Source organism: Pelobates fuscus, chromosome 3, assembly GCF_036172605.1.
Source record: "Pelobates fuscus isolate aPelFus1 chromosome 3, aPelFus1.pri, whole genome shotgun sequence".
Lineage (NCBI taxonomy): Eukaryota > Metazoa > Chordata > Amphibia > Anura > Pelobatidae > Pelobates > Pelobates fuscus.
Genome location: NC_086319.1, coordinates 76,358,268 through 76,373,219, shown reverse-complemented (window position 1 = coordinate 76,373,219; position 14,952 = coordinate 76,358,268). Strand labels below are relative to the sequence as shown.

At 41.7% G+C, this 14,952-nt stretch overlaps 1 protein-coding gene across 1 annotated transcript in view; it reads right to left on the bottom strand.

Annotated features, from left to right (window-relative positions):
• Positions 1–14,952, bottom strand: part of CCDC87 (coiled-coil domain containing 87) — a 53,269-nt gene that overhangs the window by 26,549 nt on the left and 11,768 nt on the right. Inside the window, exons 7-11 of the mRNA XM_063446150.1 lie at positions 13,962–14,052; positions 13,010–13,101; positions 6,399–6,550; positions 4,541–4,682; positions 3,402–3,602 (exon numbers count right to left, since the gene is read on the bottom strand). Coding sequence (XP_063302220.1) covers positions 3,402–3,602; positions 4,541–4,682; positions 6,399–6,550; positions 13,010–13,101; positions 13,962–14,052 — 678 coding nt within the window. The remainder of the gene's footprint in view (positions 1–3,401; positions 3,603–4,540; positions 4,683–6,398; positions 6,551–13,009; positions 13,102–13,961; positions 14,053–14,952) is intronic.

Sequence of the window (14,952 nt, the reverse complement as noted above, 5' to 3'; positions counted from 1 at the left end):
GGTACTGCACAATGTGCAGCCATGTGATAGCAAGCACCTCTAGTGACCATCTGAGTGACTGCCACTAGAAGTGTTACTAGGCAGTAATGTACATGAAAAAGCCTACAGGGACACGCTGTAGACACCACAACTACTACATTAACTATTTTCATTCTGGTGACCATAGTGACCCAAATCCTAGACAGGTGAACATAAGTGACTAATGGTACATGCCAGATTTCAAAAGTGTATATTTGTACCAGTTTTTAACTAAAGGGACACTGTAGTTACCAGAACAACTGCAGCTTGTATTGCATGTCACTGCAGGCATTTTACTGTAAACACTGCCTTTTGAGAGAAAAGGCAGTGTTTACATTACTGCCTAGGGACACCTCCAGTGGCAGTCACTCAGACGGCCACTGGAGGTACTTCTTGAGTAAGTGTAGTACTGATGTCCAGCGTCTCAACGCACTGCATGGAGACACTGAACATTCCCCATAAAAATGGATTCAGTCATTGAGTCAATGCATCTCTATGAGGAGATGCTTATTGCCTAGTGCAGTGTTTTGCCATGCGTGTGCATTAGCATCTCAATGCTTTCCTATGGGTTGGCTGAGATTGTCAGTTTTGATATCAGCTAAGGGGGCGGAACGTGGGCATAGCTAGCTCCGGTGGACCTGCGTGGTGCTGGAGTGAAGGTACGTTTTCTTTTGTTTTAAGTGGGCAAGGAGGGCGGCCACCTTAATAGTGTTTTTAACACTATAGGGTTCAGGAAAACACATTTGTATTCCTGACCCTATAGTGTTCCTTTAATTACAACCTGTATATTTTGCACTAGATACCTATGTTTGACAAATGATATCATCACAGGTTTAAATGTTGCAAGGTCATTTTGTATAGTGACTGACACAGACTGTTATTCACTAAAATGAGAATTGTCTGGAATTCAAACAGAATTTAAAACTTAAGGCCAATATAGACAAACTGGAACAATTCTCCAAGTCAGCTATGCTTCCAGTTCAGCTACTTTGGCCTTAAATTTGAAATTCACTTTAAATTCCCAACTATTTTTCCTTTTATGAATGACCCTGTGAATGAAGTATCACAAATTTAGTTCAGAGTGGCAGAGCATTTATTCTGGATCAGGAAATGACTGAAAGTGGTTTTGGCTGGAAACCATTGCTGGAGATACCTGATTAACTAAGAGCCTGTCTTTTTACTGCATTTGAATTATGGATGGTACCTGCCGTGTTCCAGTACCTATTGCAACGATGCCGGGCTATGTATTAGGAGTAAATAGTAACAATGTTTTGTCTCTAGAGACCAACGAATAAGATCTTTAAATAATTCCAATACTGAAAACAGTTATATACAGTATTACAGTAGTCATTTTGTACTTAATCATAACTTCTCACTTTATTGCTTATCTTGCACATCATATACATGTGTCTGGTATAAACTAAGATTAATGATTCGTCCTACATATCCAGCCCAATAAAAAGGAGTCCTCATTATATTGGGTGTTACAAACAATGTTACATATTTCTATAGGGAAAAGTGTGTCCTTATTTTTGCTAGTTTAGCTCCAAGTTGAATTCTCTAGAGATTCAGGCAGTAAATTATCCCCGGGCTATTCCACTACAGGAAATCGTCCTGTAAACGGAATGGGAGCAAATCAATCACACTACGGTACCTATCTGTTTGACTGACATAAACCAGGCGACTTGACTTCATTTAACGAAATACACACAAAATAATAATTCGAAGCCTTGAAGCAGGCTTCCTCAAATTCCGGCCCTCCAGATGTTGCGGAACTACAACTCCCATGATTCTCTGAATGACATAGATAGGCTGAGAATCATGGGAGTTGTAGTTCAGCAACATCTGGAGGGCTAGAGTTTGGGGAAGCCTGCCTTAAAGCATATGAAGATGCAATATCACAAGTCTTTGTAATGCTGATGTTTATGTTTTATACATGCTGTCATTAAAAAAAGAAAAAAAAATCACATCACATTGCAACCTTTGTACCATAAATTGCATGTATTTTCCCAATCTATCCTTTTTTTGTTACACACACCAATACTGCCATCTTCAGGTGATTCTGAAAACCACAGAGAGTCAAAATGACTTTACAATTTTAGGTCACAATAGACAAAACAAAAAAGTACATGTGGTTTATGTGATAAACTTCAAAATGTAGTGAAAATTGAAACTGAAGGACAAAATTCAAGCTAAAATAGCTAAACTATATAGTAGAGTGGCATAGTTTTTCCAGATTAACTATCTGTGCCTGAATTCCAATTCCAATTAGTAAAAAGCCATTTTAATGGTTAGCACTGACTATATACTGCGATAGTATAAAAGATAATGTGATGGAATACTGTTTAAAAAGCATAGGTTGCAAACAGTTTGCACAGAGATATGCTATTTATGTATCACTCCAAAGATATACACTGTAACCATTTAGGACAGATCGGATCTTCTTGATATAATACTAACCATGTACAAACTATGTAGCTATTCAGCATATGCGATTAACCATGTTCATTTAAAACTACAGCTTAGTAAGTGGCAGGGGGATGTAGAGCTAAAAAGTGAACTGTAAATCAAATCAAAAGTAAAGGAAGGACATCACAGTACCTCTCCAAACCCATACTGATTACCATAAGGCTAACATGTTCAGTTTATTATAACAGACTTTCAACAAAGTCAAAAGGTCACAACAAAAAGATTTCTTTCAAACGGAACTTCAAATTTAAAGGACCACTATAGGCACCCAGACCACTTCACCTTAATGAAGTGGTCTGGGTGCCAGGTCCATCTAGGATTAACCCTTTCTGCTGTAAACATAGCAGTTTCAGAGAAACTGCTATGTTTACCTATGGGTTAATCCAGCCTTTAGTGGCTGTCTCATTGACAGCCGCTAGAGGCGCTTCCGCGCTTCTTACTGTGATTTTCACAGTGAGAAGACGCCAGTGTCCATTGAGAATGCTTTCCTATGGACTGGCTGAATGCGCGCGCGGCTCTGGCCGCGCATGCGCATTCAGCCGATGACGGGAAAGGAGGCGGAGAGTCCCCCCAGGCAGTGGAGAAAAGGTATGTGTTTAACCCCTTCCTCACCCTAGAGCCCACTGGGAGGGGGACCCTAAGAGTGCAGCGGACCTAGAGACCCTATAGAGCTTAGAAAATGAGTATGTTTTCCTGGCATTATAGTGGTTCTTTAAGGTCAAAACAGCAAAAATTTAAATATTCTCTGTCAGCTCTGCTTTCAGTTCGGCAGCTCTGGCCTTAAATTTGAAATTCATTCTGAATTCTCACTTTAAATATCCCAGAGTTTGGGACCAGTCTCTCAGAGCTCCTACCGATGTCATCCACCTGTTCCATCAAGGTTACCTCAGAACTTTGTATTGTGACTTACTTACCTCATTTGAGAAGTGGTTGTACACAGGTGGATATTTTGCGATGTCAGTTGTGTTTGTGTAGATTCTGTCAGATGGCTGAGCATCAGCCCTCCTGAGTAATGGTTTCTTTGGGAGTAGGATATCCACAGAAGAAGCCTGTGGGTGTGGACTTGCTTTTGTCTCCTGTCCTTTTTGACACTGCTCCTGGGAGTGGTCCAAATCCTAAAGAGAAAATAAATCATAATTTATTGCAAAGAGAACTCACATTACAAAGTTGCCTGGTAAGTGTTCCTTTAGAAGAACAAGTGTGTTGTCATTGTTTTACAATGGGATGTATTCATCAAAATTGGAAATTTTAAATATATAAAAAGAATTTCAATTTCAATTGCAAATCATATTTTTCCAGATAGGATGTTTGACCTGAAATTTGCAATCCCCTGTCATTATGATTAATCCTAATTTTAAGGAATAAACCCCTAAAACAAAAAAACAAAGTTCAAGATATCCCAAGTAGCTTACGTTCACCAATTATTTTTAGAGGGTGCAAATTGAAATAGAGAATACAAATGGAAACAAATGATTTGGCACGCCTATTGGCGCCAAAATTCAAAGCCACGAGATTTTAACCTTAAGAAACATTAAGAGACTTTGTCAAATGTTGATCTTGGCATTCATGTGATTACTTAACATGGTAGGCAGCAATAGATGGTCAGATTAGCCTGTTTAGCATATGCTGTGACATTATAACAACATAAGCATAGGCACTGGGATCAACCTGCTATGCAGGACTCTAATCGAGACTAATGTAATGTAACCTACAATACAGTGAATTACCTAAGCCTGTATATCATATGTTAATCTTTATACATTCTTGATGTTACTCAAAATGTCTATCCTACCGTTCGTAGCTACCAGCTTGATTGAAACTAATGTTATAGACATCTATAGCTAGCCTGCTCCCTTTTAAAAAATTGTGCTGTCAATGATTGCCATGGAACTGTCTATTCTTTGTTATTCCATCGGCTTGTATCTGCTGTCGTGGCAATACACGCGTGTTTGTAACTCTAAGCACTACAAAAATAAAGAATTAAAAAAAACAAAAAAAACAAAAAACATTAATAGAGGTTTAATGTATGAATCATGATAAAAAGTTCCCTCACCTTTAGTAACTCCTGCATTTTGTGAAGTTTGACTTTATCACCTATTCCGTGAGGTAAGGCTCGTATTAATGGAGGTATCTCTTCATCACAATATGGATCTCCTACCATAGATGGTTTCTGCAAAGATGAATCTTCTACCAGCCTTTAAATATACACAGATCATCATAAGGCGAATATACTTACATTTGTATTTCACTCATGTTTCTGTTCTTCGATGTCTTTTCCCATCAAAGTGTTATTTTTTTTTACATTTAATACAGAGACATATTTGAAACTATGGCTAAGCATTGTACACCCTAGGGGTTTGTAAAACACTAAACTATAGTGAAATAAAAATCAAACTACAAAACATATTGCCGCTGTTACAAGATTTTGCCATTTGGTTTTCAGTTCACTGCAAGTCGCTATTTAGTGAATAAACCCCTGCTTGATTTATTGATAACAGCTTTCTTTATCTTGTCTTGACCAGTATCTTTTTTTTACTGACAAAAATACAAAAAGTAAAAAAATAAAAATAAATACTACATATCAGCAGTTGTTCATGTTCTTCTTTTAATGCATTTTTAACGTTAACATAGGCTGTGGATAGATGTTGGGAAACCTAAAATGTGAGATTATAGATAGCTGTATGAAAGAATTGAGTAAAATTATCAAAGTGGTGCAATTACCATGGAAACCAACAGCATGTATCTGGTGATTCAATTTATTTCCATGATAATTGTCTGAATTTTATAACTTTTCTCAACAACTTTCTTTGACATTCTTCGGTTTTTATTTTTGCAGTACAGAGTGAAAATTACAGGCTTGTAATGACATTTTAGCTAAATTATATACGGAAGGAAAAGTTATGAATTGTATAATGTCATGTCGAGAATACTGCACATTTTATTAAATAAACCACACATGTGATATAACCATGTCTAAGTATGTGGCTAAAGAAAGGCAGGGATTATAAAATATATATGGATAATACAGGCTTGGTAACCATAAAACGAAAATGAAGGCTTAGCATTGGTAAATATTAACCCACCCAGGAGGCTCCCCCTCCAGTTTAGCACTGCAAAATAGTAACCCACCCAGGTTCCCCCTTGAGGAGGTATTGGATATCTAGGGACTGTAAAATTATTAAGATACAGATGTGCCCACGCATAATAACGATAGGTAAGGTGAAAGAAAGATAACTAAAATGACATAAAACAAAACCAGATTTCAGTACTGATTCTCATAGAAGGCAAAGGGAGATGCAAACATGGCAATGGAAGGCTTAGTCCCGGATCAGCCCACACTCTCAACAACTTTCTATTAAAGGGATGCTATAGTCACCAGAACAATTACAGCTTATGGTATTTGTTCTGGTGAGTATAATCATTCCCTTCAGGCATTTTCATGCAAACACAGTCTTTTCAGAGAAAAGGCAGTGTTTACATTGCCCCCTAGGGACACCTCCAAAGGCCACTCCTCAGATGGCCACTGGAGATGCTTTCTGGGGCAGTGTTGCACAATGTGCAGCACTGCTGTTCAGCGTCTCCACGCTCTGCATCTCTATGAGGAGGTGTGATTGGTCAAACGGGTGTTTGACCCCGCCCCCATCCTGCCTCCATGCCAATTTCAGCCAGTCCAATGTTTTCTATTTATTGGCTAAAAATATTAAATTCTGATGATGTCACCAAGGAGGTGGATCGGGGGCTGGACCAGCGCCAGTGGACCCACACAGTGCTGGAAATAAGGTAAGTTTTAATCCCTTCTAAACAGGAACCGGGGGACATGTTTGTGTTTCTGACCCTATGGTGTTCCTTTAAGAACACTTTTACACAGCTCAATAATGGTGTTCACATGTTTGCAGAACTATGTAACATACCTTTTGAGATCCTGAGACAATGTATGCTCTTCAGTCTTTACTGTGCCTGCCCAGCTCAGAATCTCTGGGCATTCAGAAGAATATTGTTTTATGGAAACACATAATTCCTTTACCAGGTCACTGATCATCAGATTAGGACACGAGGGCCATTTCTAAATGGAAAAAATATGTTTGCTTAGTATAAATCATACATTTTCATGGTTATGCACTAGAGTGGGAATTAAAGGGAATTTCAAATTAAGGTCAAAATAGCCAAACAGCTAATTATTCTCTAAGTCAGCTATGATTCCATTTTGTCTACTTTGGCCTTAAAATTTTAAAATCACTTTGAATTCTCACTTAGGTGAATAACCCTGTAATAGTTTTAAGATATTGGTACATGGCAATTTCAATTCAAGCTAACTGTAAGTGTCCAATGAGAAATGAGTTCACCAACTTAATAAAACTCTATGCTTGTTTTTATTTAATAATGAATTCGGAGCTTCACTAGCATTTTATGAAAATGTATTCATCTTTTTCTGCCAATAATGACACCAATATTTCTAACTTGAAACCAGATTTAACTTTTGTTGTTGTTAATTTGGATCAATATGCTGAAACCGCAAGAGGAACAAATAGAATGTCTCGTGCGTACGTGCCCAAAAGGCAATGAAACACTAGAGCTAAGAGGAAGCAATTAACTCACCCTAAAAGACTGTGTGCATATATGTCAATTGTTTCTCTTCCTGCAATGTTTAACTATAAAAACAGTTTAATTGGTTATTGAAAGTGATTTAAGGTAATAAAGATAGACACGGTACACTTGAACTCTTAGTGTTCTATTCAAGAAACAGCCAAGTGATTTGGAAAACTGAGCCCAAGATAACTAATTTGAAAAAAAAATCTCATTCTACTTTACTATGAATTTTTCAGTTCACCACATTTCATTGATTAGTGATTAATCCAGTGGCCGAACTACCATGGTCTCAGGGGTCGCAACTCCAACCGGCATGTCACTCCAGGGGGCCCGGCCACCCTGCTGACCCCTGCAACCACCAAAGCCCTGTAACAGGGGGCCCACCTAGGGCATCCCCGAATTGGCGCTTGTACAGTGAGCCAGAGTAGGCACCTGCTAACCTGAATGGCAGGTGCCTACTCTGCCGATATATACCAGAGGGGAGGACAGAAGGCAGGCGGCATTCGGCAGGAGCGGCAAGGGAGCACTAACCTGACAGTTCCACTCTCCTCCCTCGCCCTCAGTGATGCCGGGAGCCAGAATACGACATCATTCCAGCCCTGGCATACTAAACAGCGCGCGGGAGGAGAGAGGAACTGTCACAGCACAGCCCCACACTGGACTCCAGGGAGAGGACCCAGACCAGCTCTACCAAATGTAGGGAGGCTGGGTGGGCCTCAAAAAAGCTACATTAATTTGTGAGAGTGTGCAAAAATGTGTGTGTGTGTCTGTCAGTGTGTGTGTCTGTCCATTTGTGTGTGTTTGTCAGTGTGTGTGTGTGTCTGTCTGTCTGTCAGTTTGTGTGTGTGTCTGATAGTGTGTGTGTGTCTGTCAGTGTGTGTATGTGTGTGTCTGTCAGTGAGTATGTGTCTGTCAGTGTGTGTGTGTGCAGGACTGGCCATAGGGGTGTGCGAGCTGTGCGGCCACACAGGGCGCCATGGAGTAGGTGGCGCCATGTGGCCGACACAGCTCACACATGGCCGGCTACCTGGGTGGAGGATTTCATTATTCTCCACCCGGGATTAGGAAAAAAACCTCCCAGCATTGTGATAGGAGCGGAGCTTAAATTACGGCGGGGCTCAAATGACGGCTGCATGGGAAGCAGGAAGGAGTCCCTGCTTCCCCAACAACCAGAGCTGCACTGCCTTCTCTCCTCCCAGACCATAAAGGACAGTCTGTGAGTGTGTGTGAGTATGTGCAACTGTCTGCCTGTGTGTGTGGCTGTCTGCCTGTGTGTGACTGTCTGCCTGTGTGTGTGTGTGTGTGACTGCCTGTGTGTGTGTGGCTGTCTGCATGTGTGTGTGACTGTCTGCCTCTGTGTGTGTGTGTGTGACTGTCTGCCTGTGTGTGTGTGTGTGAGACTGTCTATCTGCGTGTGTGTGTCTGTCTGCCAGTTTGTGTGTGTGTCTGATAGTGTGTGTGTGGCTGTCTGTGTCTGTGACTGTTTGCGTGTGTGTGTGACTGTCTGCCTGTGTGTGTGTGTGTGTGACTGTATGCCTTTGTGACTGTCTGCCTCTGTGTGTGAAGCTGTCTGTGTGTGTGTGTGTGTGTGTGTGACTGTCTGTCTCTGTGAATGTGACTGCCTGCATGCAGGGCCGGTGCGTCCATAAGGCGGCACAGGCGGCCGCCTTAGGGCGCACCGGCCCGGGGGCGCAAAAGTCCGGGTGACCGGCAGGAGGGAAGCGCACAGCTCCCCTCTCCTGCCGGTCACTTCTTGTAGCGTGGCCGAGCGCCAAATGCAGCGCCGCGGACTGTGTGGAGGGGGCGGGGATATGACACGTCATATCCCTGCTCCCTCTGTAGCACACAGCGCGGCTGGCGCCCAGCAGGGGCGGAGCTGCCGCCGGCCACCTTCTCGCCAGCATGGGAGGAAGTCCTCCCAAGAAGACTCGAGTAGCAAGAGCAAGAGAAGGCAGAGAGGAGGGGGGCTGGGCAGGACCAGCTCCTCCAACTCCCAACTACCTCACGCAGCACTTTGGATCCCAGGTAAGCCACCCTCCTGAACCTGTCTGTCAGTGTGTGTCTGTGTATATGTCTGTCTGTGTGTCAGTGTGTGTATATGTCTGTCTGTGTGTCAGTGTGTGTATATGTCTGTCTGTGTGTCAGTGTGTGTATATGTCTGTCTGTGTGTCAGTGTGTGTATATGTCTGTCTGTGTGTCAGTGTGTGTATATGTCTGTCTGTGTGTCAGTGTGTGTATATGTCTGTCTGTGTGTCAGTGTGTGTATATGTCTGTCTGTGTGTCAGTGTGTGTATATGTCTTTCTGTGTGTCAGTGTGTGTGTCTGTGTGTATATGTCTGTCTGTGTGTATATGTCTGTCTGTGTGTATATGTCTGTCTGTGTGTATATGTCTGTCTGTGTGTATATGTCTGTCTGTGTGTATATGTCTGTCTGTGTGTATATGTCTGTCTGTGTGTATATGTCTGTCTGTGTGTATATGTCTGTCTGTGTGTATATGTCTGTCTGTGTGTATATGTCTGTCTGTGTGTATATGTCTGTCTGTGTGTATATGTCTGTCTGTGTGTATATGTATGTCTGTGTGTCAGTGTGTCTGTCAGTGTGTCTCTGTGTATATGTCTGTCTGTCAGTGTGTCTCTGTGTATATGTCTGTCTGTCAGTGTGTGTGTGTGTGTTTGTGTGTATGTGTGTGTATCTGTGCGTCTGTCTATCTGAATGTGCATCAGTTTGTGTATATGTGTATCTGAATGTGTCAGTGTGTGTATCTTTGTGTATGTGTATCACAGTGTGTGCGTGTGTGGCAGTGTATGTGTATATGTGCATATATCTCAGCATTCAAACACCAACACTACACACAAATAAACACCTGCATGCAAACGTCAACACAACATACAAACACACCCCTGCATTCAAATGTCAACACTACATACAAACACACCTCTGTATCAGACACCGAAATTATATATAAACACACCTGCGTTCAAAAACCAACACTACACATAAATGCATGCTTACATTCAAACGCAAACACAACATACAAACACACCCCTACAATCATACAAACATACTCCATACAAACACATGCTTACAGTCAAACACACAAATACTGCTCCTTGCTAAATACAATCCTGCAAGCATGGGGAATCGGTAGAGCCCCAGCTTTCAAAGCATTGTTGAAGTTGCACGACAGATGGGGATCTCTCTTTTAGCCATCCTGTGTACATACACAGACCGTCATACAGAGACATACAGTCTGTATGTCTCTGTATGGCTGTCTGTGTATGTATTCAAAAGGAATAAACGCAGGCAACACTCCAATAGTAAGGATGGTATATTTATTGATAGGTGAACCACCCCATAGAAAGTGCAACGTTTTGGCTGAGCAGAGCCTTATTGCATGAGCTGAAACGTCACACTTTCTATGGGGTGGTTCACCTACCAGTAAATATGCCATCCTTACTATTGGAGTGTTGCCTGCGTTTATTCCTTTTGAAGACTTTACTGGTGGATCCAGCGACGTCCGCCTGACACGGAGCATCCACCACTGTGGATGGCCGTAGCATTTACACGGTATCAGTGTGCAGGGTTCTTTGTTTGTCTGTGTATGTATGTCTCTGTATGCCTTGTCTGTATGTCTCTTTATAACTGTCTGTGTATGTATGTCTCTGTATCATTGTGTATGTATGTCTCTATATGCCTATCTCTATGTTTCTTTATGTATGTGTCTGTATTTCTTTGTGCCGGTGTATGAATGTATGTCTGTGTTTGTACGACAATGTACCTGTATGTGTAGATTGTATGACTGTGTTTGTTTGATTGTGTGCCTTTTATGACTGTATGTGTCTGTATATCTTTGTGACTGTGTGCCTGAATAATTATGTCTGTGTGCTTGTATGGTTGTGTGTCTGTATGTTTGTGTATTTGTGCATGTATGTATTTTTGCCTGTGTCTATGTGGGAGAAAAAGAGATAGATAGGGGCTGGGGGGAAGAAAGAGACAGAAAGGGGCTGGCGGGGAAGTAAGAAATACATAAGAGGGGTTGTAGGAGACACACTAAAGGGGGGTGTAAGGCACAAAGGAGCCAAAGGGGTAAGACATTCAAGAGAGTGGATATGCAACACTAATGGGGGTAAGAAATTCAAAAGGGGGCTACGAGACACAGAGGTGAAGATGCATTGTTTATTTTTTTTGGGGGGGGGGGGGGGGGCGTCAAAATGCATCTTCGCCTGTGTAGTCAAAAATCCTAGCACCGGCACTGCCTGCATGTAACTGTGTGTGTGAGAGACTGTATGTGTGACTGTATGTATGTGACTGTCTGCCTGTACCTGTGTGTGTTTGTCATTGTCTGTCTGTAACTGTGTGTGTATGTGTGTGTTACTGTCTGATTTTAATAGTGTGTGTGTGTGACTGTATGTAACTGTGTGTTACTGTCTGCCTGTAACTGTGTGAGTGTGTTTATCTGCCTGTAACTGTTTATGTGTGTAACTGCCTGTACCTGTGTGTTTCTGCCTGATCCTGTGTATTTGACAGTGTATATGTATAACTGTGTGCATCTGACTGTGGGACTGTGTGCATGTGACTCTGCAGTCTGACACATCTGGCATGCACTTCTGTTGGCTGCAGACCATAAGTAGCTGTCTTCCTAGCTCCGGCCAATCAGAGCACTGCCGCAGATTACCACAGGACACTGCAAGTCTCTGAGCTTGCGAGACAGTTACGCATGGTCTGCACCCAGTGGAGGGGCAGACCAGATTCAGATCAGCCCCTCTCCCAACTAGGTAATATCAGGAAAGGAGGAATTCATTTTTGTTTTTAAATAATTATTTATTTAATACACTATAAAAGGAATGACAGAGGGGGGGCTGAGAAGATTTTTCGCACAGGGCACCTAAGGGCCTAAGGCCAGCTCTGTGTGTGTGTGTGTCTTTCACACATGTTGGTGGGAGAGACACATGGAAGAGTTGGGAGAGACACATTGAGAAGTTGGGTGGTGGGAGAGATACTTGGGGCGTGAGAGAGACACATGGAGAGGCTTGGAGGTGGGAGAGACACATGTGTGTGACACATAGAGGGGCTGGGGGGGTAATGAGACATGTGGAGGGGCTGGGGGGAGAATAGGGCACGTGGAGAGACTGGTGGGGGGGGGAATGAGACACATGGAGGGGCTGGCGGGGGAGGGAATGAGACACATGGTGTTATGTCACAAGTAGAATAGATGTGGAACACAACTGCAGATTAGAAAATTCCTTATTTTTTAACAGCGTGTAACTAATGATAGGAAAAAAGTCCTTTAAGCACAATTACTGTAGCTTTAAGGATTCGTGGATACTGGAAGCAATTAGATGAAAGCAAAAGTAATAGCAATTGTAGCAGAGATAGTGGCAACAAAGTTGTAGCAGGAGATAGTTAGCAAGTAGGTTAAAGTTCATTAATAATGCAATTCCCAGAATTATGATTAAGTGTATACTTAGAGTATGATGGGAGTAGTCTTCCACAGGCTGGGTAACTGAAATCAGGAAGGAGCATAAACTTTCTAACAGTCCGGTTCTTGAGGATTGGAGAGAGCAGGATAAACGAAATTCAGTCAGGAGAGGAGAAGGCAGGGAATCCGTTTAACAATCCAGGAGTTCGGTACACAATTTTCAACGAAGAGGAGCTTAGCCGGCAATATGAATGCGGAAGTAACCTAACACTTTCACTAAGCAATTTTAAAACTGGCGCGGTTTCTCTATAAGGGCATGAGAAAGCCGCGTCAGAGAAGGGGGCGGGGACTTTTCCGCATAGTGTCAGAACGGAGCCAAAGAGGATTTGACAGGTAAGTCCTGACACATGGAGTGGTTAGGGGGGGAAATAGACACATGGGGGGCCCCAGGGCAATTTTCGCACCAGGGCCTAGTGGTTTCTAGTTATCCCTTTAGTTAATAAATAGAATACAAACCTTTAACGTTACATATTTTCTGGGACTGCTTTTTTCTTTTATTTTCTGGTCTTCCGAATGAATGTTTGGGCAAGGAGTTCTTATTGCATCACCTATAAAAGGACAATAGAATGTGGCCTTTACATTTAGTACTAAAATAATGAAGAAAGCATCATTTTTTTTTCTTTTGAAGTACTCAAAATCACTCTAAGGTCAATAGGAAAACAAACTGCCACCATACTGTATAACATGTGGAGTGATGGGAATCTGATCATATATTGCTCAGTAAATATAGTGCAATCAAGTGCAATCCTGTGGATGGGGACAACTATAGGTGATAGAATACGGTTCCAATAGGGTGTACATTTTCAAACGTAGTCATGCTAATAACAGAAAGTTCTAAATAAGGTAACCCAATGGATTCTCCATAGTTTAGTTGCCTTGAGAGTTGTGACATTGGGGTTCCACTTGTGGCTAAAGTGGATAATAAACTCAGTATATGTAGTTCAAAGTTGAAGTTATTTTACCAGGCAATACTTATTTCTCCATCAATTACATAAACTACATCACTTCTTAGTGAAATGTAGAGAATTTAAACGTGAACTGCATATTTTTAGGACAAAATTGCTGCGTTTAAAATGTTCCTAACAAATATCTCCTGCTATGTTTTATTGTGAAAACAATGACTGTAGAAAGTTTTTATCAGAATATAAGCCCATAAGCAGATTTTTTTGTCAGTTCACAGTAAGTTGAGTACAATATCAATTCCCCAAATTATACTAAACACTTATTACAAAAAGAATTGACTGTTGTAAAATGTATGCTGAATTACGAAAAGTAGGCCGCAATAGTTAAAATAACGAAATATTCTGGTTGAGTAACCTTTTTAAATTGGTTACATTGGCCAACATTTTCAATACACAAAATATGCTGTTAGAGAAAAACCAGAAACTGTAAAATGTCGTTTACTCACATTGCATAGTTTGGGGAAATGTGCTTTCATCCTTTCGCCTTGGAATCAATGTTTGAACTTTCTTTAAATCCAGTTGTGGTATGTTTTCAAACTACAAACATTAAAAAAAAAAAAAGTATTTGAAATCACTATATATTTTAGACTTTCAACTATATCACTCACACATCTTCCCCACATGCAACATACACAGCCACTCAACACACAACACACAGCTACCCTATACACAGCCACTCAACACACAACACACAGCTACCCTTTACACAGTCACTCAACACACAACACACAGCTACCCTATACACAGACACTACACACACAACACACAGCTACCCTATACACAGCCACTCCACACACAACACACAGCTACCCTATACACAGCCACTCAACACACAACACACAGCTACCCTACCCTATACACAGCCACTCCACACACAACACACAGCTACCCTATACACAGCCACTCCACACACAACACACAGCTACCCTATACACAGCCACTCCACACACAACACACAGCTTCCCTATACACAGCCACTCAACACACAACACACAGCTACCCTATACACAGCCACTCAACACACAACACACAGCTACCCTATACACAGCCACTCAACACACAACACACAGCTACCCTATACACAGCCACTCAACACACAACACACAGCTAACCTATACACAGTCACTCTAAACACAACTCCTTACATACAATACAGCAACTGCACATTCAGCCTCTACCCACATAGTACAAACTACGATTCCATTAACAGTCTCCTCACCCACAACATGCACAACCAACTCACACGCAGCCTCAACACAGACACCCCACACATACTAACAGTCACTCAACATGCAATAGTCACACAGTCACCCACACAGGGCACAAATATTAACCACCCACAATACAGCTTTCATGACACAAATATGCAACAACATCAGCGCACATTGCACACATTCAGGTTGATGGCGGTTGACTGTACAAAATTCTAGTTAGGAT